We start from the raw sequence: 24,556 nt of genomic DNA on the forward strand, positions 1-24,556 counted from the left end.
AAATGGAAATAAAGCACAAGTACTGAAGTAGAGTACCTAAGTAAATGTACTTACCTTCTAATACTGCATATAGAGTATACATTTCCTCCTCAACACTGATGATTTAGTAAAGAATGTATCCTTCCTCAGCTCTTCTTCACATATGCAGCCTCTGGCTTTGTGCAGAATGTTTAAATAGATTTACTAGTGAACTCATGCAGCAACACTGAATATGTAAAGCCTCTTTAATCAGTCAGATAAGCTGTGACACGTTCTGGGCTCCAGTCTTTGTGTGTGCAGTGCACTCTGGATCCCGCATGTATAAGGATGAAGGTTCATCTGAGCTCCTTATTGGAGGGTAAAAGACGTTGGTTGTGGCTGCAGACGTGGAAATGAAGCCCCATTTGGAATCTCCAGGGCTTCACTGACAGCCAGAGCAGACTGGGGTGGAGAGATCACACAGACCTCAGAGCAGTCCATCCTCGGTTAAACTCACTGGCCTTGTTTGGAGAATGGGTGTTCCTTATAGATGAGGTTGTTTTCATGTGCGGATTTTCCCACCGATTCTCGCCTACGTCCTTGAGCTCTACGAGTTTTGCCATATAATGGGTCTGATGATGATGTACGGTCTCACTACTGCTGTATGATTGTCATCCATTTTTATAGCAGTCGACGGTGTGTGTGTGTGTGTGTGTGTGTGTGTTGTTATGCATGAAAATGACATGGTGCTCTCATTAAACTGATCAGCCTAACTTGAATTCAGGGTTACAGGTCTAAATTGTACGCTCTCACTGTGTCCCGTTCGGCACAAGGCAGTCCGGTCTTAGAGAGCGTATGACTGCCCTCCGTCCCCTTTATGCCCCTCTCTAATTGCCTTTTGGATACAGAGGCTTGTGTTACCCCGAGAGTTGGCGCACCGCAGGAACCCTCGTCCCACAATCCACTCTGTTCCCAAGCAGCAGTGGCGCTCCCCTGCATCCAGCCACACCATTTAAATCAAGAGTCATTAATAACCCTGTTCCCATAATCAATCAAATTATATTGAGGCGTTTTATTACGCTGATTCATTGCATTGCTTTAACAGCTCACCCAAGACATTTAAACCTAACAGAGATTTGTTCTTCGCCAACATTAACATTTGGTCCATGTGTTTTTTCAACAGATTATCAATCTAAAGGTTATATTTCCGGAGAGATTTAGTTTTCTTGGAGAACTGTATGCGGAAAAATGGAAAGACTTGTTTAGATTACTCTTTGATTGATTTATATTTGAACTTTGGCTGCAATGGTTATTGTTATCTGGATGTCCCCATTAGATGTTGTTTTTTTCCTTGCTAGCTGGGTGCTTATGCAGCTGGGGTAAGATCATACATGATGTTGTCTTGCAATTTTCCAATTAGAACAAATGTGGCTGTTTATAAAGTGTTGCATTAAATCCACAAATCCCACAATCCACCCAACTTTTTCCACCACTGATTTTCATAATTAGCCACAGGGCTTGTGTGGATGCCAGGAGCAACTTATTCATAAAGGGAGTAGTAAAAAAAAACATGCAGGAAATAGGCCTGCAGGATGTGTGGAGGTCTGTGCAGCGTGTAACACATCTGGAATGCCATGCCGTGGCTCCTTCCACCACTGGGTTTTTCTATTTTTTGTATTTGTTTGTAAATAACTAAATCAGGTTCAATGCCAATATCAGCCAAAGGTGGTCTGAAATGACCCTTTTTGCGCTGCTGTTTCTTGAAAAACATTTAGCTTACTGTCACATGGCTGAGATAATTGTACATCAGTTCCCATGGAGGTTTATTTTCTGCTCTTTCCTCTGTTTTTTTATCCTCACACTTCTGGAGAAACACCAACACCGCAGCTCTTCCGTTCAGTACGTCATGTAAACGCACCAATCACCAGGCTTGTTGTGATTATCTAGAAAGTTTGTTGCGTCGATGTTGTGGTGCCAGCAAAAAAAAACAAAAAAACGTAAAGTGGCGTAAATGGTTGCGCAGTGGAGTTTCTGTTAACTGCCTCTCCAGCTGAAGTGACTCCCCTCTCATTACTACTGAGCTCTCTCATCCCATTACACTGCAAGCAGAGAGCGAGCTTTTGGAACTCTTTTACACTTTCTATTTAAACTTTTAAAACTTGTTTTAGTTTAGTTTTAAGAATCATGCTTTGGACACTGTTATGCGTAATCGTAGCCTTTGCGTCCACGCCGGCAGATGCGCAAATCTCCAGCCGGTATGTTATCGGATGTCCCGCTCGGTGTGACAAGTCGATGTGTCCCCGGACATCAGCCGACTGCCCCGCGGGACAAAGCCTCGACGCCTGCCACTGCTGCCAGGTGTGCGCGTCCAGCGAGGGCGAAGCCTGCGGCGGCTTGGGGAAGCTCGGAGACCCGGTGTGCGGAGAGGGGCTGGAGTGCTCGGTCTCCGCCGGGGTGGCGTACACTATCACGGTGAGGAGGAGAAGCAAGAGCGGGACTTGCGTGTGCAAAGCCACCGAGCCGGTTTGTGGAAGCGATGGGGTGTCCTACCGGAATATCTGCGAGCTGAAGAGGGTCAGCCGCCGGGCGCAGAAGCTGCAGCAGCCACCTGTTCTTCTCATTCAGCGGGGAGCCTGTGGGAAAGGTAACGCTCAGGTTGTTGAGATCACAACACAAACTGATATATTGATAGGATTTAGCAGACAGTCGGTTGGTTATGATTGTGGTGCCATTAACAGTAATTATTTGGAACACTTTGTGCTGAGATAAACTACTGGGAAACAAACATCTCCCTTTAAGATCCACTGGACTGTTTGTCCTTCTCAAACATACACGTTCATGTTCATTCACAGCATGTCCAGGTGGGCTCAAGTAAATCTGTAAATTGTATTTATTGTGTGTCACATTCGCTCTTCACAACTTGCTCTTTGAACGTGTGACCCCCTCAAATCCTCACAGGACGTCTGTGGGTTGAACTACACACAGATGTTGGAGCTTACAGCTGCATTCAGTGGCACACAATCCCCATGTGTTTAGGATAACAAGAGCCCCCATTCAACTGCGTTTCCCTCTTGTTCCTGCATTATAATTAGACTCGATCAGAGAGCTGCTTTTTTTTTTGTACTGTTGCCCGGTTGAATGAAGTCATGAGCTTTCTCCTGATGTAAAGCTCGATGTGAGCAGTCACACGGCTATAATCCGTCCGATTGTTTTAACAATACAGCTCATGCCAGTGAAGCCTGCATTAGCTGAACAGAAAGGTATTTCCAAAGCCTGATAAGTCAGATAGACTGTAGCCATTATGAAACAGCACTGAAGTGATATATTTGTAATAACTGGTATATGTGAATATTTCTGTATGGGCCTGCACTTCATCAGAGTGTCATGCAAAAAGTATTTCCCCCTAAATGGTGGAGCTCAATATTAATCATACATCATTCTTCATGTCTGCTGCCGCACGAAACAGCCCAGCAGAGAATGCACATTCTGTGCAATTTAATCAGTGAGTCGTTCATCATCGTTAAAGCTATATGTATGTGATGTGCTTTAAAGCATCATACGAAGTATTCAGGAATGAGAAAACACACATGGCTGCAGGTGGTAAAGGCATTGTATCAGTTTTTGGTGTATCTGTTTTACACATGTACATCTGCAGTTGAAAACTTCTGAATGAAGAGCTTCAACACCTGTTGCCTCAAAGACCAATAACTTAGCTCAAAGCTTGGAAAAGTTACCTCGCCCCTCCTCCCACAACCACCCAGCTCCTTCCTCTCTCTTCTTTTTCTCCCTCGGTGTCTCTCTCTCTCTCTCTCTCTCTCTCTCCCACTCTGTCTTTCTGTTGTCACTCATAAATCACACTTCACAGTCACATAAAGGAATGCCTGGCGCTGATTCAAAGCCGTAATTCCTCCTCCGTTGAAGACAGTTTAAAACAGGCCGGAGACTCTGAAGGAAAACACAAAATTAGCAACCCATATTTCTGGGAAAGGTTCGCATATACATCAAAAACCGTGTGGGTGTAGTGGTAGGGCAGACTGTATCGCCACATTTGTTTGTCAGTCGTGTAAGCAACTTACATAGTTAAGTCATGCCCAGGCAGCTGACCATGTCTGAAACAGAGCAAGACTGTGGTGAGTGCTATTGATGTTCCAAGGAACCCAGTGCACATTTCCATAGCTGCAAAAAAAAGGTCATTTTACAAATCAGATGTCCACGCTGTGGGAGAATAATGCTGCCTTTAGTAGCATCTCTCCTGTTTCATTTGTTTGACATGTATCATAAGATGTAATCAAGCCTGCAGAATTAGAATAGAGGGAGTTGACACTGAAAAGAAACTCAAACCCCCTCTGAGTGCCTTTACCTACCCTGCAACATGGCCCCATGTTAAGAAAACATGCAAGTACACTTTGCATGATGTCATTTCGTGTCTGGACGGTAAAGACGTTGATTATGCAAGCTGATCGTTTTGGCAAAGAGGTAAAATATTTCTGGGACCTTGGGGTCATATTTGTTTAAATGGACCCACTTTTTTTTATGTTTTTGGCATTTTAAAGTCTTTATGGACTGATAATGGATAGACTGACAGGAACAAATGTTGAGGGATAGAGAGGAATGACATATAGGACATTGATAGCGGATGCAACAGGATGCCTCAAATATCCTATCATTTACACAGAACTGCACACGGTGGCCACTGAAACAACTCACAAAATGTAAGAATTTGATCTGGCCGAATAAAGGTGTGGCCATGCCAAAGATGATCTGTTTGGATTTGAATCCAATTGTAAACCTGATACAGTTCGTAGCTGCTGGGTAACTGTACTGCTACAGCAGAATGCACTCTGTGACTCCGGCTAGTGACATGTGCTGAATATGCACATTCTTCCTCGACTTGTCTCAGCCACTCATAATATTAAACGATCATCTCTGTGCATGTGTTTTTTCTTTCTTTTTTATGTTGTTCTATCAGTCTGTCTCGGCCCCTGTTTCTGCACGTCTCCCTGTCTGGTTTTCTCATCTATCTTCCTTCCTGTTCATGATGCCTGTGATTCTCTTTCTCATTATTTCTTTGTGTTCGACCATCTTTGCTGCAGCTTCTTTTATAGACATCCTTTGCTCTTATGCTCTTATGCATTTCATCTCATTCTGAATACAACAAACACACAAACAAACCTTTGACTTACAAAGCCCACTATACCTCCTGTCTTCCCTCTCTGCCAGTATATCACTGTTGGACAATGATAAATCAGCATTTTTTTTCTGTACAGTTGACAGTAGGTCTGTGTATCTCCTTGTCCTGAGCCTAATGCATAACTTATGATCTCACTGTTACTATGCTGCTAAAACTGCCCACTTATTTATTTAGATGTGTGTGTGTGTGTGTGTGTGTGTGTGTGTGTGTGTGTGTGTGTGTGTTTCTGGCTGTATTGTGTGCTGCCAACCTTGGGTGAAGTCCCTAATAAAGCAAAACATTTTTTATTTAGAATTTAATTAAAATGCGACAATTTAAACAAAATTAGAAATGGAAAAATGGGGTAATTTGCACAGTGGGTTACAAAATGTTGCCAATGTGTATTTGTAATATTATAAACAGCAACAAAGGTCGACTGTATATCTTCTTAACTGCAGAAAATCAGAGCCACAAACTAAATAAGTCACAATGTTACACTTCTGAGCCCTAACATTCACATCTGTTGAGTCACATTATGTATATTGAGCTACCAGTGACTTACTGGAAATTAGCTTATATAATAGTATAATAGTATACACATAACTATGTTTTTTTTTTTTTTTTTTTTTTTTTTTACCAAAAGAAATATTTGCTTCTATTCCACACATTTAGCATAAGCCTGGCTCAGTTTGCCCAACAGTAGAGAACTTGTGTGTGTGAGTGTCCGTGCATAAAGAAGAGGAACTGACCTTACTGTATTCACATCTAGTTTTTCTAGTTTAGGGAATTAGAAAAAACTGCTTCCGCCTGCAGGCGCCAATAAAACAGTGGGTACTATGTATGGGAAAATTGAAAAAGAAAAGAAGCTGGGATCTTGAGTGGGCACCCGAGTGGTGAAGGTCAATGTGTAGAGCAGGGAGGGGGTAATGGGTGTATGGAGTGATGAGGATATGGGGCTTTTGTGTGTGTGTGTGTGTGTGTGTGTGTGTGTGTGTGTGTGTGAGAGAGAGAGAGAGAGAGAGAAAGAGAGAGAGAGAGAGAGATATGTCAAAAAAAAGAGAGAGCAACTTTATATGTACTTTCTGTTTAAAATGTTGTGTTTGAATGGTTTCCTGTTGACTCCAGAAATAATCTTTTCGACATCTGATGTCACCTGATGCTCAAAGCCTCTGTATACCCAGACAGGCATTTGGCTGATTAGACCTCTGCTCAGGGTGAAGGTGGTCAGGAGCAAACTTAGAAATAGAATTGGAGAAGAACGCACACTCCCAGTCAAATCAACGAAGCAGGATGTTCAAAGCGGCGGACATTCCGATGTGTACTGTTTTCATTGCGGCCGTTGTAGCAGGTTAACTTTCCTATAAACTAGACCGTCTTACGGCATGTCGCGGGCTCACTGAGGTGATGCTTTGCAGTGTAGTAACATTACGAAGCGTAGAGAGTCAGAATAAAGGGTTACAATTTTACAACTTGATTTTTCATCCACACACTTGGGAAGGACATTGCTATTGAGTGACAACCTTTTTGAATCAGAATCAGCTTTATTGGCCATGTATGCATATAAGTATACAAGGAGTTTGACTCAGGTTTTTCCGTTGCTCTCAACGTTCTACACTGGCTCATTTTATGTAACCAGTGTAGCGTTAAAGGATGGTGGATTAGTATCGTGCAGCTGAGTTTTTTCTCAGAATATTACCCCCCTCCCCGACTCCATCATCATTATTATTTATTTTCCTACAGTGAATGGCCCTAATAAGCCGTCGTATCAATCTATATTTCTTTGTCCCGATGTCTTTTTTTGTGGCGTCCCACAGGGATCAATTCTTGGCCCAGTTTTGTCCTCTGACTTGGACCAAATCACCAGTAGTTTTTGATGCATTTTCCACCATTGTTATAGAAACAATAACATATCTTTCCTTTAGTCTCAATTAGACAGACTTTTTAACTGACTGACAGGTTGGCTTGGTTTTACAAGAGGAATTATCCACTATTATTAGCATTTGGATGGCAAACAACTTTCCTCAATTAAATCACAATTGAATGAAAGCCCTCAATGTCGGACTTAAAAGCATCACATTACATCAAAAACTGAGCTTTTCTGGGCCACGTATTGTCTACACAAAGTTATATTCATAGCACTTAAGGGTGACTTTAGATCACTTTGCTATCTTGTTCCTGTTTTAGCAAGTTTGAAATAGCCTATTTCCAAATGACTCAATCATGCCTTCGTCTGTCACTTGCTCACATGCTTAAAGGAATAATGAAACGGCAGATGATGAAATACAGCTGTTCAATTTCAGGACTGCTGAAAGCCGTCATGTCTTTTATTTGTTTGGTTATGTCCTGTTTTTATTGACTTGTGAAATGCTTACTGACCTGTGCTCTTAAAGTGCTACAGTATGTGGAAACTTACTTAATGTAGATTTCTTACATACTACCAACTCATGCGTTCCCCATTACCTTGTAAATCTAGTAAAAGCTACATTATCTGAGGTATCTCCCTTTTTCTTGCTTATGATATCCATATTTAAATACATATTTGTTTTGCACACAGTGGAAAATCAATTACGTGTACCTACATATATGATGCCTGCAATTACAGAGCTTCTAGAGTAAGCCTCTGGCAACATTTCAGTAGATGGAGAAATGTTACAAAAGCAGTTATGTGGATTAGAACGCTACTCAAAAAGCTTCACAAGCTTTTTTTCCACACGTCAGTGACTTTCATGACTTCGAAGTTAAAGATGAATGATCCATTTTTGGCATTTAAGGAGACATCTGCTCGTAATTCAACTTAATTCTACAACAGTAAAGCTTTCTAAACTCAGTTCAGCAGTGAAATAATCCCACACAGTGTATAAATCATGCAACAATAGCTTGGCTGGGCTCTGTAATGTAACTGAACTGTGCACAACATCTGATTTATGATTTCCCAACAAATCGTCACCAATGGGCCTATAATTCTACTATCATCACATGGCGTTGCAGTTGAAGCAGTGTATCTCTGGAAGTACATTTCCCCGTGTTTGAGAGAAGGCAGCGCTCATCGTAACATGGTGAAGTGGAAGAGACTGTATGGATGCTCCAGAAACAACAGGTTCTGGACACTGGGCCTGCTCTCTCTAATAATAATCCCATCAGAGCTGACCACGAACCCCCCTGGGTGTGAATCTAGTATGGGGAAAATGACTCCAATCTTTCCATTACTTCTCTCTCTTACTGTGGTGAGAAACTTGTGGGACAGCTATCAGATTTAATGCTTGATTTGTAGCTTTAAAGTTCAACTGGGAGAATAAATGTGGAGGTTTGGAGAACCAGTCCAACACTTCTGCACACACCAAAATATCTCAAAAACTAACAGATGTTATAACTTTTTGTACAGATGTTCATGCTCCCCAGATGATGAAACCTACTGACTTTGTTGTTCCCCTGACTTTTCCTGCCACCACGAAGTTTACATAATGAGCTTAAATGTCTTCACAACTATTGGATGAAATTTGATACAGATATCTAGAGCAGTTGTTCTCAAACTTTTCGAGTCACGACCCCCCAGAATAATTAGGTTGGAGTTCTCGACTCTTCAGTTTTGTTTTGTTTGAATAGATAGCACCTAGTTGTTGTTCAATGTGCTCCAGGCTCTGTGGATTTTTGATACGTTCTGTGACTTTTTCTCTACCACTTATCTGCTGGAAATCCCCTATCATAAACTCACATGCATGCTCACTTTGACTCTCACAGACACTCAGTAAAATCTATTGTGAGGCAAATTATATCCCTGCTACAGGCAAAGTAATATAAATGCATTCCTCAGTCTAAAATCTGTTATTTTAGACTGATTTTATCAACCCCAAGTTTTAGAACCACTGATCTAGAGGCTGAGACCAATGACTTTGATTATCGCTGACTTTTTCTCTAGCGCCAAGTTAGAGACAACATAAGTTTGCAGCTATCCTGTGAAATATCTCAACATTATATACAGATGTTCATGGTGCCCAGAGGATCTATCCTACTGACTTTGGTGATCCCATGACTTTTTCGCCACCATGAGAATGTGGTTTTGAGTGAAATGTCTCAATAACTATTGGAAGGATACGTTGATTTTTGAGTAAATACCTGCAAAACCAATGAGATTTCCATCAGTTACTTGTGTTGTGTTAAATGCTATTAAGCAAATGTAACACACAAAACGTATTGGTGAACATGATCACGTCAGCATGGCAGCATTCAAACCTCCGCTTTGCCAAAGTTCAGGCTCACATAGCATGGTTGTAGACTGGTTTCATAGATAGACAGACAGACAGACAGACAGACAGACAGACAGACAGAGTAGAGTTGAATGATCTTATAACACCAGAATGTTCCCCCTGTGGGTTGACAAATGTTTTCATACTGTATAATTTAGTGGCATTCAATTCGGGAAGATGGTGCTCATTCCATGCTTCTGTTAGCTTTAAATGCACCTCAAGTGGAAAGGCTCTTTCTCTTTCCTTAACCCTTCACTGCAATCAATGATATCCCAGGGCTTATGGCTGCCTCTGACTTTTGTAAATTGTGCTCTCTAGGAGAATGCAATGGCTGAAAAATAGTGTGAGGCTCGTGGCAAAATAAGGAGTTACGCATTGGAAGGATGAAAAGCTCAGAGGGAAAGGTTTAGGGAGTTTTGATTCATAGCTTTGGTTAAACTGTCTTCTGGGCAGACCGTAATTACCAGGTAAATCAGTCAACATTTCCTGACTTGCCTTGGATAGATGGTGGGATGGGTGATTCTGTGAATTTGGCAGATGTCATACATACAGTGTCAGACAGTGTGTGTCTGAGTGGTATTATACTTGTGAGGACCAGTTTGGTCTTGACAAAAGATCTGTTGATGGTTCAAGAATTTAGAGTCGGTGCATACAATCAACAATGAAGTAAGAGGGGTAAAGGTCAAGGTTGAGTATTCATTTGAGAGTTTTATGGTGAGGGTTAAGAGTTTGTAAAGGAGTGTGTGTGTGTGTCAGACCTGACCTAGACAGTCTCCACCACAGATGAACTGTCATCTTTTCTTTTCCCCTCTGTGTTATGATAAAGGCCAGTTATATTTGTTGGTTTACATCATGCAGTATTTCGGTGCATCTTTTGTTTGCTTTTACTCGTCTGACATCCTGACCTGTGTGTGTGTGTGTGTGTGTGTGTGTGTGTGTGTGTGTGTGTGTGTTGTATTTCCAGCTCAGGACAACCCAGACAGCCCAAGACACAAATACAACTTCATCGCCGACGTGGTGGAGAAAATTGCTCCGTCTGTTGTTCACATTGAACTTTTCCGCAAGTAAGAGCCGTGTACCTGTGTGTGTGTGTGTGTGTGTGTGTGTGTGTGTGTGTGTGTGTGTGTGAGGGACAGACTGAAACACACCATAATTTACAGCCCATCTGTGTACTTAACCAGACCACACTAGTTGGTAGAGCACCTCATTCTCCACTTCAGTCTTTCAACGTCTTTTCTTTTCATCCTCTCACTAGCTTTTATGCTCTTTTATCTCGTCCTTCTTTGACATCTCAATTCTTTGTCTGCGTCGTCTCCGTTGCGTCTGTCACTGTAGCTTTTAAAGTGGTTCTTTGAATGTCTGCAGCTCTCTGATTTCCATGTTTCCATTTTTCCCTCACTCAGATCTGTCTCTTGTTTTTTTCCTCCCTCCTCCGCCGTCGCTGCCTCAGGTTGACTTGAAAGCTCTTCTTCATTGAGGTTATGCTGTATTTAAAGTCTTCAGTCTGTATTTGTTTCTTCCTCTTACCGTTTTTATGTAAACTTTATCTCTCCAGCTCACCTTTGAATACTTACCCGCCTACTGTTTATATATTTACTTCCTGTGCAGACGCTCAAGTGCTTTAAACTTTGTTTGCTTTGACGTTTGGAGTGTTACACTGCTGTTACATCATGCGTTGATTTTGCTGTCTTCTCAGTTTGTTTTTCTAGAAGAGGACACCTGTTGAAAGAGTGAAGTGAAGGGAAATACTTTAATCCCCTCCTTCTTTCTCCCACCATCCTCTCCTTCCCCACACAGGATGACCTATTCCAAGCGAGAGGTGGCGGTGGCCAGTGGTTCTGGCTTTATCGTGGCAGAAGATGGTCAGATTGTGACCAATGCCCACGTCGTGGCCAATAAGCACCGAGTGAAAGTGGAGCTGAAGAGCGGCGGCTCCTACGATGCCAAAATCAAAGACGTGGACGAGAAATCGGACATCGCCCTCATCAAGATCGACGTACCGGTCAGTCAGAAGGCCAGCAAAACGCCAGAACTAGTACAGCGATAGTTAAAGAGACATCTGGGAAGTGAAATGCTGATGAAACCAAATGCTTGAACACATTTTCTGCTCACTTTCGTTTTGGTGGTATTGATCCTCTCATCAAAGTCTGAGCAAGAGAGTGTCTCATTGAGATGTGATTAGATTAATGAAGGCCAGTGAAGCAGTCTTACTGGAGGATGCATTTCCTTCACTAACTATCAAAGCATTAAACTCACTGTTTGGCAATTAAACTGTTGGGACATTTGAAGGCTGGAGGACTGAAGTCTGGCATGATGGTGTTCAAAATCAAGGAGATTATTCAGAGTGCAAGTGAAGTAAAGTGAGAATGCAGGTGCAGCCAAATGGGTATTTAAAAGACAGCTGGCTGGCAGTCAGTCCAGATCCTGTTGCTGTTCAGGCACTACAGGCTGCAAGAACCACTGACAGATATTACAAAACTCACTATCACAAACCTGTGACCAGTATTGATAATCTTTCGACCCTTTGCTGCACAGGACATATGTCTGCTGCATTTTGTCTCTTTCTCTCCACGTCCCTGTCTGTGTTTATTTCTCCGTCTACTGGACCAGAGGGATCCACGTTAGCATGGCAGAGATCCAGGGCCTATTGACTGGGAGTCATAGCAGAGCTGAGTGCATTATGGAGCTTACTCTCATGGCTGGGTGACACAGCTGATTGGATGCTCATGACAGCAACACAAGGTGCATTACAAAAATTTCAAAGTCTGAAAAGAGGTTGAAACATTCAGGTTTTTGTTCAGCCGACAATGGGTGAGCAAGAGTGCGGAAAAGAGCAGTGAAAGACGCTTTGTTTTTGTTCATCCTCTAATGAAAGCTGTTCCGTCTGTTGATGACAAGCTGATCATCATTTGGGGGATTTGTTTGCATCACGTGTTCAGTGTGTGCAGCCTTTGCAGATGGCTGCAGATTCAGGAATGGCTGTTACTTCATGTTGTGGAAGCATTAAAAAATACAATAATGCATGCTTCATCATTGCAGAAGTCCTCTGCATGACATCATGACGTAACTGCTTGATGAACAACAGGTGATTGCAATGAAGCAGGTTAATTGTAATCAAATGACAGCCAGATGTATTCAGGGTGTCACACTGGTAGAAAACGCATTCACCATCATGCGTGTACTTGTTGTGATGAAGACTGTAAGTCATTGTGTGAAGTCGGAGCAGGTCATCCAGGCCATGAGTCAGTGATGAAGCCCCAGAAGACATGTGGTCTCTTTGGAAAGGCCACATGATTTAGATGGAACTGGCATTTCTGCTAATGAGGGAAAGTTGGTGTATGTGTGTGTGTGTGTGTGTGTGTGTGTGTGTGTGTGTGTGTGTGTGTGTGTGTGTGTGTGTGTAGGTGTGTGTCTGTGTAACTAATACAGGGCGAAATTAGAGGATGAGTAAGATCTAATGAGAGGGTGGGAGGGCGAGGAGACTTGTCATTTGGAATACATTTAAAAGGGAAAGTATAGTCATCCAAATGTATAGCTACAGGGTATTTAATTCCAGTACCCAAGAGTAATAACTGCAAATTCCAGCTTTGAAATATTCTTCCTTTATACAAGGAAAGATCACTGAACGTTTAGATAGTGGAGTGCTGTCAAACCAAGTCTCAAATCAAATCTGGGGTCCTTGCGGGCAAGTCCAAGTCAAGTCTTCATAAGCAAATTGCAAGTCAGTTGTCTTCAAGTCTCTGACTACTGACCGTTATAATGATGCAGCATGCATGAATTTAGCAACAAACAACTATTTGCTATGTAAAGATATAGTGGAGTAATGTCTACCTGAGCAGAAAATGAAGTCGCTCTTCCTCTGTGTGTGTTGCTACCACAGCGTCTCTGTGATTGTTGACATAGCCGGGCCGGCCAAGTGTCAAGTCTCAGTTCTACATCTCTGATAGCTGACCTGAGGTAACAACTAGAAAGATATCCCTAAATTCTTACGGCACTCTGGATCCATAGAGAATGAAAAAGAAAAGGAAGTTGTAGAGTTAAAAGCATTACAACAATATGATGCTAAACAAACATTAAATGAGCCCACACATGTATCTTTAGTTTAAGAAGCTTTACAGATCAGTTATTTTGCTTTTTAGATAAGTCTCTGTGTCCTCAAGCATAAATTGGACAGTATTATAGCAAAATGACCATATGTGAGTTAAAAAATTGACGGGGGCTGAAAATATATCTTTAATTATCCATCCCCCTCTCACTCATTCTTCATCTGCCTTCACTCTCTGCTCCTTACTCTTTTCCTCATAGCGTCCTCTCTGTTAGATTAAAAAGCGGAATGCTGTCAACGTCAGCACTCCAGAAGCAGCCACAGATAATCAATAAACAATTGCACCAGTTCATGAGTGAGAAAGTATAGAGTTAGGTTTTCCCTGAGCGTAAAGACTCGCTTCGGTCTTCTTTCGCTCCCCTTTTCAATGTGAAATTGGAGTTTATTGGTCGCCAGACCCAGTCCATTCTCTGGGCTGTGGTCTACCCCTCAGCTCTGGGGAATACATTAGTCCGTCTGCAGCAGATGGAACTTCAGAGGGGAAGGGAAGGGGGGAAGTGTTGTACTCACTTGTTCCTGTGTAGAAAGAATGGCGGGGGGGGGGGGGGGGGGGGGGGGAGCAAGAGGGACAGAGAAAGACCGAGCGCTGTGGTCAAGGCCTGGAAAATGGATCCACATGTCTGGAGGACTCTGTGAGCTAATAGGCTAATGAGTGCATTGTGTGATGTGGCAACGGCACAATAATGATAGAACTCATTGTGCTTCAGCTTTTTAAAGGCCTCTCATTAACCTCATTCTTTCACTCAGAGCTTGGACACTGCCACATTCACTTGGAAGTGTTTACAATGACTTGGACGCATTCAGATTTACCTGCTTTCACTCTGACTTGAAAGCTCGCTGGCTTGGAGGGGCATTTATTTTATCATATTGACATATATTGACCCAGACGGACTTGGAAGGACTTCAAAACACTCAAATGTAGCGTGCAGGGAATTTTCCATATCATTCCAGATAATTTTACTGCATGGCCTGTGCCGTCATTAACCTTGCTGAATCCAGTGAATGCATTGATCCTTGGCTTTGTTCTGACTGGAGCTCAAAACCTATGGTTCATAGACACAGCAGGCCTGTCAAGCTTTTGGACTTTTAGATAAAACCCCAAACTTAATAATAATAATATATTATTTTGATCTGCATATATATGCCATACTAGCTCCCTATTCCTATTTTAGACACCAGAGGCGGTGTAATGACAACTTGCCTCAAAAAGAAGTAATTACCACTAAAACTGTTGAATGTAACTATAAATGAATTAGCCATTAACTTAGCCCCCATGCTAAAATATTTTTTATGACACGTTGCAGTGTGGCAGGGAAAAGTGTTTTCATGTTTTTCTTATGGTCCTCTGAAACAATAGCACGGTCTGTCTCTGTGCACCCATCGCTATTAAGAGTCTCTCTATGGGACTTTTGCCTGGTGCTGGTTTGGACTCGGCTATTATTGGAATATGTATGTAGAGGAAAAGAGAAGGAATGTGTCTCTCTGTAGCCATGTGGTCCCGCATGTATCTGTTCATCGGCAACATTGGGTAAATGATTACCCAGGAAGTAAGAGATGTGTACATTTCCCTAAATTAACAGTACTGACAGACAAATGTAAGCTTGCAATCAATTATTCAAATCTGTTTGAGTGTGTGTGCACATGGATGGGTTTAAGGCGGCTCACTGCAGGGACGAGGAGGACACGCTCCATTGCCAGTGGAAAGACACTGCATGGCGTCCTTCAGAGACACGCAGAGGGGAAATGAATCAACATCCTCCTCTCCTCCTGACCCAACCTCTCTCCTTCATCTCTTGTCCCTGTGACCAAAATGGTTCCCATGCTTAAGGATGCAGTCGGGTGGGAACAGAGCCAAGGGAAACACACACACACACACACACACACACACACACACACACACACACACACACACACACACACACACACACACACACACACACACACACACACACCCTTTTTTCCTCGCTGGGTCTAGATACACTTTCTCTTTTTGGCTGCATAATTGTCTTCCAACCCCAGCAGCCTAAAACTTTTTCGGGTTACCATTGAATGACATCACTTTATGTGTGCGTATGAAGCATTTCAAATCAACCTCAGCTATGGTCACATGGTTGATAATGAACAGTACATTTGAGACATTCACGATGTAAAATTGTATTTTTGTTCTAAATAGATACAAGGCGATGGTTTATTCTGGTCTGTTCACAACACCTATTTAAAAAGGGATTAGGGGCATAGTTTGTATCCTCTGACCCTGCCTTTAAGGGTTGGTTCACCCAAATTAGGAAGAAATTGGAAACTTCCTCTTACTGGCACATAACAATGCAGATAGTTTTTGTTTTGTTTGGCCAGGTTTTGTGATCCTCCTCTGAAATCCAATGAGTTGTGTTTGTGGTCCTCACAGCATTAGCATTTAAGAAGATTTAGCAGCGACATTTCAAACAACTTTACTCTGCACTCACTCTCACAGTGAATGGTTTTCAATGGTACTGCTGAAGAAATTGTCCCTTAACTATTGTCAGTGTTCTCCTGCTTATCCAGAGATAAAAAGACATGTTGCTTTTGATTTTTTTAAACGTTTTGGCCGCCATTCACCTTTATTGTATCATCAAAGGCAGATATCTCAAAACCTGGAAAGAGAAAACTTTCTGCACTATAGAGGTAAATGAGAAAATAGGTTTTCTTGTAATTTAGCCAGTGACTTTTATTATCTACTAACTAATTTATTGCAAGTGTCTTACTCCACAGTTTGGGAGTTGGCTTGAGGAGAGTGCAACACATACAGGCAGGGCTATAACCCTCTGCTTTTCAGACTGGGATCCAGGGACCCACTGACTTGCTTGAGCAGATTCCAGTGTTTTCCCCCAGCCATATAAAGAAGAGTCTAGACTACAATATAGCTGCTTTAGACATATAAAAGCTATAGGAATTAGAATTACTGCCATAGTTTTCACTCTTGTCTGTGTTAACAGTTAAATGTCCATCCATTTTCTAAAACCTCTTCTTCCATTCAGGGAAGAACCTGCCCTGACCAGCACACACCGGTGTAAATGCTGAAAAGGTCGCCAGTCATCCCAGAGCACAAAGAAACTTTTCTATACTATATAAATAAAAGTATGACTTTATACTTGAGAGTTGTGGTTTACATATTTCAGGCAGTTATCCTGAAGCAAATGAAGACCTCATCTCCTCTCATCATTGTGATTTGTGCAGTTCAAAGTTTTTGTGGTGTCTGGCCAGAGCCGAGACGCCCTGAAGTCCTCTGAGCTCTCGTGCAAAGCTGCACAGAGTGGAACATACACAAGGAACTCACTGACATATGTTTGCTCTTATAGACCGACCGAAAACCTTCCCAACAACATATGGAAACCATAGTGGTTTCCGTACTAGTGTCAGCAAGGATATGGCTTAGCCAGTGTGATTTGAACATGTTGATGTTACTGACAGTGTGAGGAAATGCTCAGTGGAGCGAAGACCCACTTCAATGTGTTGACTATTGCTTTGTGTGTAAAATTAATGGTTAGATTCACCTACATATTTTGTTTGTCTACCAAACACAAGACAGGCATTCATGCACACATAAATGAGTCACGTACACGCCATACAAGCAGACAAACACACACACACACACACACACACACACACACACACACACACACACACACACACACACACACACACACACACACACACACACACGTGCTGTCCCCTCAGCCTGATCTTCCATTCCTCTGACTTGATGTTATGTACAGTGAGCGTGCTGAATCCTGCCCCATTTTTTATCTGCATTAGCACAACCCTCAAGGGCACACGTAAAACCCTGAACCTTTGTGTATTTATGAACATTGCAAGGTGGAACTTATAAAAGTGTGTTCCCTGCTTTGAAGTCACCTGTATGAAAAGAACAGGAAAGCGTGAAGTGACTGCAGTTTAGCTTCCATATGCTCTGACCCAAAGCAGCTTCCTAGTCTGAATGTGTGTGTTTTTTTTAACTAGCTGTATATCCAAGCAGTGCCAGGTGTGTGGGTTTTAATTTATAGACTTGACTTTGTGAGGGTTCATGCCCTGGCAACCTACTCCCTCTTTCTGTGTGCTCATATATATATATGTGTGTGTGTGTGTGTGTGTGTGTGTGTGTGCGTATATACATACATACACATGTGTCTCAGAGACTATTAAGACACAGTCCATCTAGGCTTCACTGGGATGGTATGCACCTGGTTCCTCGGGTCATAAAGCGGTAGTTAGTGTAATGGCTTTTAAATGAGCCTCCAAACGAGCAAGGCTGTAACATTACACAATGACACATCTCTACGGCAACTCTGCTGCTATTTTCAAAGCGGGCTGTTTGCTTGTCTGCCAGCTTATCTGTCTGACTGTCCCTTCGCCACGTCGTCCCAAGAATCTGTCTGTGTGCAGGAGGCTGAATCAAAATCTCAGTTTAGCGATAGAAGACGGAAAACAACAGAAACCGCTTTCAACTACTTCTTTGGTCAAAGTTGTTTAGTCCTCCCACCTTTAATCTGATGCTCCACTTTTTTCTCTTATCTAAACACTCAAGAACTTGGGAAAAAAAATCGTTTCCTTTGTGACAGTTCCTTTTCCTTGTAGACTTTTTTCAAAAACTCTGAAGCACGTATGTTTTGTTTTTATTTTTTTTTTACTATCAAACTGCTGTTCTTCTGGGTCTTAGACCAAAAATATTTCTTTGGTAATAAACTGGTCTTGGCCAACGCGCGCTGAATGCATCACATAATCAAATCAAAGTAAACTGCATTTGACTCATTCGTCTCACATTCTCAGACTGTCCTTCCAGTGGTTTGTGGTGTTTGTTGTTCCCCTCCTTCACCTTGCCTCCTTCCTTTAAGTGTGGCTATAGCGTCTTTGGGTGAAGTACGAGTGCTGTCGTAACCTTCATCTAAAATAGTAGGGTGAGTCACTTGGGTGGTCAGGAGAGGCAGACTCGCATGGTGAGATGATTTTCCACTACTCATTCCAGATTGCTGACTAGTCACGATTAGTAAGTGATACGTAAGCTAGGGGTCTTTCGAAAAGTTGGGCAGTCTGCATGTTCAGCGTTTGTTCTGCCCTCTCACCTCGGCGCTGTTTGGCTGTCAGCGTACTGATGCAATTCGCACTCTTTTTACATGATTTCTTTTTAAATGCATTGTGATTTTGTGTGTGTGTGTGAACTCTATATTACTCACGTTCATTAAACTCTTTCAGAAGACATTAGGATTAACTGCAGTCAAGCTGAGAACAAAGCCGTTGCTCAGAGTTAACATTTTGAAGAGACAAGGTTTTCGCCTGATAGCAACAGTCGCTATGACACCGCCAGTATCACTCACTGTTATCATAATCATGGTGACCGGCAGAGTCCTGAATGAATGTCTTGGCAGGGACTAACATCCACCTGACGTCCTCTCTCTCTCAGCTGTGTGTGTTTCTCTTGCTTCCTCTCTCCATCTGGTTATACTCTTATCTCACATGGGAGTGTGATGGGGGGGGATTATACAGACTGCTACTCCTGTGTCAGGTGCCTGTTTGTTTGAGTGTGTGTGTGTGTGTGTGTGTGTGTGTGTGTGTGTGTGTGTGTGTGTGTGTGTGTGTTTGCACATGCCAAATGCATGCTCATGTACATACTTCTGCAGCCTGTGTGTGTGTGCCGTGTTCACTTTTAACATCCCTACAATGTTCAAGCAAACCCACAGGATTCACGAACACGGCCTCAGGCATGAGTGTTTTTTGTATTTGTGTATCTGTGTGTGTGGGGTAAGGTGGAAAGTAGGGTTGAAAGGTCCTCTTCCTCAGTTACTGGCTGTCACTATCTTTGTCATCTCCTAATAATAACTTCACCTTAAGGGTCGAGATTGTTTACAGCAATGTCTAAAATGCCGGCGACTGAATCAAAAGTGTGTCTTAAATGTTTTCCCACAATCCTATTTCTAGTTTATGAATCATATGTCTGCTGTCAGTTTATTTTTTCTTTACCTGCAGACATCCATAAACAGAGAGGAAAATGTATGCATGCATTGGCTGCAAGGAGTCATGTTTTATGACTGAGAATATGATTTGTGATTAAGCGTGTTCGACTGGGTGTGTGCATATTTCACTTTGATTCTTTTGTTTGTGTGTGGGCCAACTTGTGCTGCTGTCTCAGTTACCTTACAGCCTCCTCCGGCTCCTATTTATAACCCTGAGTAAACAAAATGGATACATAGGAGGAGCACTCGGGACAGGTCCTTTAGTCTAAGATAGTGCTCGCCTGCCGACAGGGCGTCGGGTCCCTGCATGCACTCAACGTTATGTGGTGGTGCGTGGGCTTTGACTGCAGGCCGCCCTGCAGAGATGATTTCATTCAGAGGAGGAAACTGTGACTGCGGATGAATAGATACATCTTGTCTGTCTGTGGAGGCCAGCTCTCCGTAGCCTCCACAGACAGTTTCCACTGCCCAGTGTAGCAGGGCCAACCGGAGCTTAAGGTTCTCATTATTTACCGTATATCAGTCAATTTTCCAGCATCTGTGGCCTGTTGGCACACACTCGCCTTTAGGAATGATTTAACAGCTGGGCTACACTCTCGGTTAAACAAAGAAGCTTTTGATCTTGATTATTAGCATTTTGAGTTGCGTTGTTTGGGCTAAATGTCACTTCTTACTGCGGTGGAAAATAATTAATTGTTTTTTCTTGGGAGCATTTCAATGCAGCATTGAGTGGGTTGTGTTTAGAAGATTGTTTGTGGTTTTGTTGTAATTATTTTACTGCTGTCCACTCATAAAACAAATGATTGTGAAAAGTCCTGAAAACTCAGTAGAGCAATTGCACTTGAAGCAACACCGAGTGTGAGATTTTCTTTTAGAGCCGTAATATGTTGAAAATATGTTGCATTACATTGTCTTTTGTGATGTCGGTATATTAGTCACCAAAACACATTAATACTATAAAACAGATTTATTCATCAGACCAGTGCTGAACACCTCTGTGTTTTCTCACTCGCAGACAAAGCTCCCTGTACTGTTGCTGGGCCGATCATCGGACCTGAGACCGGGGGAGTTTGTGGTCGCTATCGGCAGCCCGTTTTCCCTCCAGAACACCGTCACTACGGGAATCGTCAGCACCACTCAGCGAGGCGGCAGAGAGCTAGGCCTCCGCAACTCCGACATGGAGTACATCCAGACAGATGCCATCATAAATGTACGCAAATGAAGATGCATGGCTGGCTACGCTTTATTTTTCTAACAAACACAAATATTAAGTGATTAAAGCATCTTTTTGATTCACAGTACGGCAACTCAGGAGGGCCTCTGTTAAATCTGGTAAGCCATCTTTACATTCCCATGAAATGTTCAAATCCATACAATAATGTTTTTGTCACCAACGACTAAACTGGGCTTTGCTGTTTTAGGACGGCGAGGTGATTGGGATCAACACGTTGAAAGTGACGGCCGGCATCTCCTTTGCCATACCCTCAGACAAAATCCGAGAGTTCCTGGCAGAGTCCTATGACAGGCTGTCCCGAGGTATGAGCTATCACTGACAAAACTCATTGTGTTTTCATTTTGTTACTTCTATTCAATCTCCAAGACAAACTGTAGGAGGACAATTCTTAGAATTGGCCACAAGAGTTGAACCAAGATCTCATGTGTACAGTGAAGGAGCATATAATTCTGCATGCCATTTCTTTGGTTGATATTTTTCATCTCTCTGCTCTCTTGAGATATATTACCTACATTTCTAGCATTCTGAATCCTTGCCCATCATTACCCAACAATATTTTGACGTTGCAAATAAATTACTAAGAAGAAAATGCCAGCACATGTCAGGTTGTTCTTTTATTTTATTGCTTTTCATCGCTTACCTCACGTAGAGTTTTGGAACAGCACACGCATGTATGTTATATGTGACCGCCAGCTTGGTGCCTTGATTTGATTTGTCTGAAAGATGAAATAACATTAAAAAAAGACAAGATGATGAACACTGTCCTGCAAGACATGTGTAAGATAATCTGTGATCCACTGCCCAATCTAAAGTAATGTGTCTATCACTCACATGCAGAAAAAAAATACCCAGGGGGATTTTTATTGTTTTGGAGTTCAAAACAAGCGCCCTCATAAAACTAAGAACCCAGACTGTTGCAGGCGAGAGGTTGAATGATTGTATCTGTACTGTGTTGTTGTCCATCTCTAGGGAGAGCGGCTGCTAAGAAGAAGTACATTGGTGTGAGGATGATGACTCTCACTCCAGCGTAAGTTGCACACTTTATATATGTACAGTACGTCGCCAGTAAAATGGCAGCAGTACAGCCTTCATTATGCTTCGACAATGGGATATTGCAACATATACGTACACTTCTTATTTTTTGCTTTATAAAAATGGCGGTTGATTGCTAAACTCTCTGCCCCGTTTACTACCTCCAGGCTGGCCAAAGAGCTGAAGACTCGACACCGTGACTTCCCTGACGTCACCTCTGGAGCTTACGTCATGGAGGTCATCGCGAAGACACCGGCTGCAACGTAAGGAAGATGTTTTGCCCATATGGCTCCATGAGAGTGGGCTCAGTTCGAATTAACTTGATTGTAACAACTTGGTTTTCAGTGAGGCACAAATGAAACTTGCCTTTGACTGTTTCTCAGCTGTGTGATATTGTTGTTACACGTGTGCTCTTAATTCGCTGTCATCACTCTCCGTGCAGCTCCTGTTCCCTCTCGCATTGCAAATAGACAGATTTAATTTCCTTCCTTTGCTTTATTTCCCTCCTCTGACTGTCAAGTGTGCATAGACGCACACTCAAAGACACACAAAGCCTCCTACACAACTGTCATAATGGGACGTAGATCATGGCTCACTCCTGCATGCCTGGAGTGCCTGGCCCTCTAAAATATCCCCCTCCTCCCACAATCGCAGCCCACTCCAATCAGCCACCACCACAACTCCAGCAGAGTGGGGCTCGGAAGACGCTGAGGTCAGCTATTTCCTTCAAACCTCATGCAGGGAGGTTACTGGCTGCGCTGTGGTTTTCCTGCGCCTGTTCACCCAGCACCACTCCAGCGCGAGGTCCCCTTCAGGGCCTCGTCAGTTTACTCGTTGCCTAAATCACCCTGCTTTTTGAATAATTGCATTTCTGTGGCTCCTTTTTATAATGCGTGTTATTCTCTAGGCTGCACTTCCATGCTTTTGATCTCGCTCTGTTTTTGTGCTGCTTTGTGGCCTTTAAAAAAATCTTGACCCTGCTGTAGAGAACCATGGGTTTGCTGCGTTGGAGGTGTTCGAGCAGCTGAGTGTAATGAGTGGAGCACCGAGCTGCACTTCTATTTATGGTTGCTGTGGCAAGTGAAGGTGTGGTGGTCCGCGTTTGCATGTGGCTGTGATTAAGCAGCCGCATTTAGAATACTCTTTTGATATCAACACCGTTGCTCCCCCGGTCTGCGTGTGGTTTCAGATTTACTGGTTTGTTTGTTTTTCAGTACGGGTGTACGTTTGGCCAACATGTTTTTATCTGCAAAGTGCTCTCACCTCGCTGTGCTGCCATTCCCATCATCAGCGTTCTCACCGTTAAAATTCTTACAGCAGATGTAACGTTGATTCAGATTGTGCTCACGGGCCTGCAAACAAACCTGAACGTACAAGTTAGATTTGTCTGAATAAAGACGATAAATACATTACGATAACTTGATTATAACTTGATTTATTGTGTAACTAACGTGTATCTGTAGGCCATTAAATTAATTTATTTCTACTAAAATCTGAAGAGGAAATTGTAGTAACACATTATGCAAGCAGAGGGAAGACATTGTCATAAAACCAGCATATTTGATCATTGAAGGATCGGGCTGATGATATTGTACGTTTTTATTCTTGTCTACAAATGAAAAGACCAAAACCAATAATGAGTTAGTCCGTCCCTCAATACGCTCAACGGATAGCTCATCGATTTATACTGAAGATGTAATGACGTGAATGAATGTCATAAATAATTTCACGTTTCAAATTCCTAAAACACTAAATCTTTCAGCAAATGTTCCTCAAAAAGGAGTGAATAGTGCATCTGTTTTGGACTATTTTTAGCAATGGAAGTTTTTAATGTTTTTTTTAGTGGCCTCTCGTTGTTGTTTTTGTTATTTTTGTGGCATCTTTATATTTATTTGATACTACAATGAGGGTAGAGAGTGATGGGGGTGACATGCAGCAGCTGTTCTTAAACTGATGTTGTGATGACATGGTCAGCATCTTAAACCAAGAGGAAGCCCTCATCACTGCCAGTGTTACCTTTCAGTCCTATATACCTCTTTGGTGGCTAAAACGGTGCAGGAATATCATCTCACTCTACTAAGATAATCGGCCTCAGATATGTGAAATGGATATTTTTGCGGCTGTTACTCGTACATAAAATGCTTGCCATCGATGAAGCCCTTGATCAGTCTTGATCTTCTTCTTTCCTCCAGTGCTGGACTCAAAGAGCACGATGTCATCATCTCGGTCAACGGCCAGAGGATCTCATCAGCGACTGACGTCAGTGCCGCCGTCAAGCGGGACGGCACCTTGAGCGTAGTTGTGCGCCGTGGAAACGAGGACGCTATCCTCACGGTTGTTCCAATGGAGATCGACCCTTGACCCTCCACAAATCACACCACAGGAGCTGGAGCTAAGTTTGACTTATCACCAGTGGACCTTACATTGGAGAGGGGCTTCTACTGATACCCCCTCGTCCTGTGGCCAAACGCTAGTGGCGTCACACATCCAGGAATATTCTGGCTTTGCCTTGAAAGGAATGACTGTACAGATGCTCAGTGCTGTACTTTGTTCTCTGTTTGTTTTCACTTTTAGTATTTAATGCTTTGATCAATGTTGGTTATTGGCATCTTGTTTGTATCTGCTCTCTCTTGTTTCGTGTCTTTTTGAACATGGACTTAAGCTCAGCCAGGCCTTCCACTGCAGTTTCAAGCAATTTAGAGACTCGCTGGGCAAATTCGATTTGTATGATTGTTGTTTTCTAAAATTATTTTTTAAAGTACTGTAGAATGTTTTTTTTTTGTTGGTTATGTAATGTATACTGAGAAGAAAATAAAGGGTTTACCTTTT

The 24,556-nt window shown here is 42.5% G+C and overlaps 1 protein-coding gene across 2 annotated transcripts; it reads left to right on the forward strand.

The window, feature by feature from the left end:
* The first annotated feature begins 1,985 nt into the window (after positions 1-1,985).
* LOC137877257 (serine protease HTRA1A) lies at positions 1,986-24,556 on the forward strand. Of its 2 annotated transcripts, XM_068717047.1 has the most exons (9): positions 1,986-2,602; positions 10,337-10,436; positions 11,170-11,374; positions 20,477-20,671; positions 20,761-20,793; positions 20,883-20,997; positions 21,665-21,722; positions 21,895-21,990; positions 23,920-24,556. In XM_068717047.1, the coding sequence occupies exons 1-9, from the start codon at positions 2,143-2,145 to the stop codon at positions 24,086-24,088; spliced, it is 1,431 nt and encodes a 476-aa protein (XP_068573148.1). In that variant the 5' UTR covers positions 1,986-2,142; the 3' UTR covers positions 24,089-24,556. The 2 variants fall into 2 exon arrangements, with proteins under 2 accessions (XP_068573148.1, XP_068573155.1); XM_068717054.1 differs by lacking the exon at positions 10,337-10,436 and having other exon boundaries at positions 2,545-2,602.

This window comes from Cebidichthys violaceus, unplaced genomic scaffold, assembly GCF_023349555.1.
Source record: "Cebidichthys violaceus isolate CVI_PGR_0920_01 unplaced genomic scaffold, fCebVio1.0.p SCAF_10, whole genome shotgun sequence".
Lineage (NCBI taxonomy): Eukaryota > Metazoa > Chordata > Actinopteri > Perciformes > Stichaeidae > Cebidichthys > Cebidichthys violaceus.

What these genes read in the sequence shown, in the direction of transcription:
- LOC137877257 (XM_068717047.1), top strand. Translation starts at nt 2,143, where the DNA reads ATGCTTTGGACACTGTTATGCGTAATCGTAGCCTTTGCGTCCACGCCG. An exon ending in GAGGGCCTCTGTTAAATCTG is followed by an intron (nt 20,794 to 20,882) that starts GTAAGCCATCTT and finishes TTGCTGTTTTAG; the next exon opens with GACGGCGAGGTGATTGGGAT. An exon ending in ATGATGACTCTCACTCCAGC is followed by an intron (nt 21,723 to 21,894) that starts GTAAGTTGCACA and finishes TACTACCTCCAG; the next exon opens with GCTGGCCAAAGAGCTGAAGA.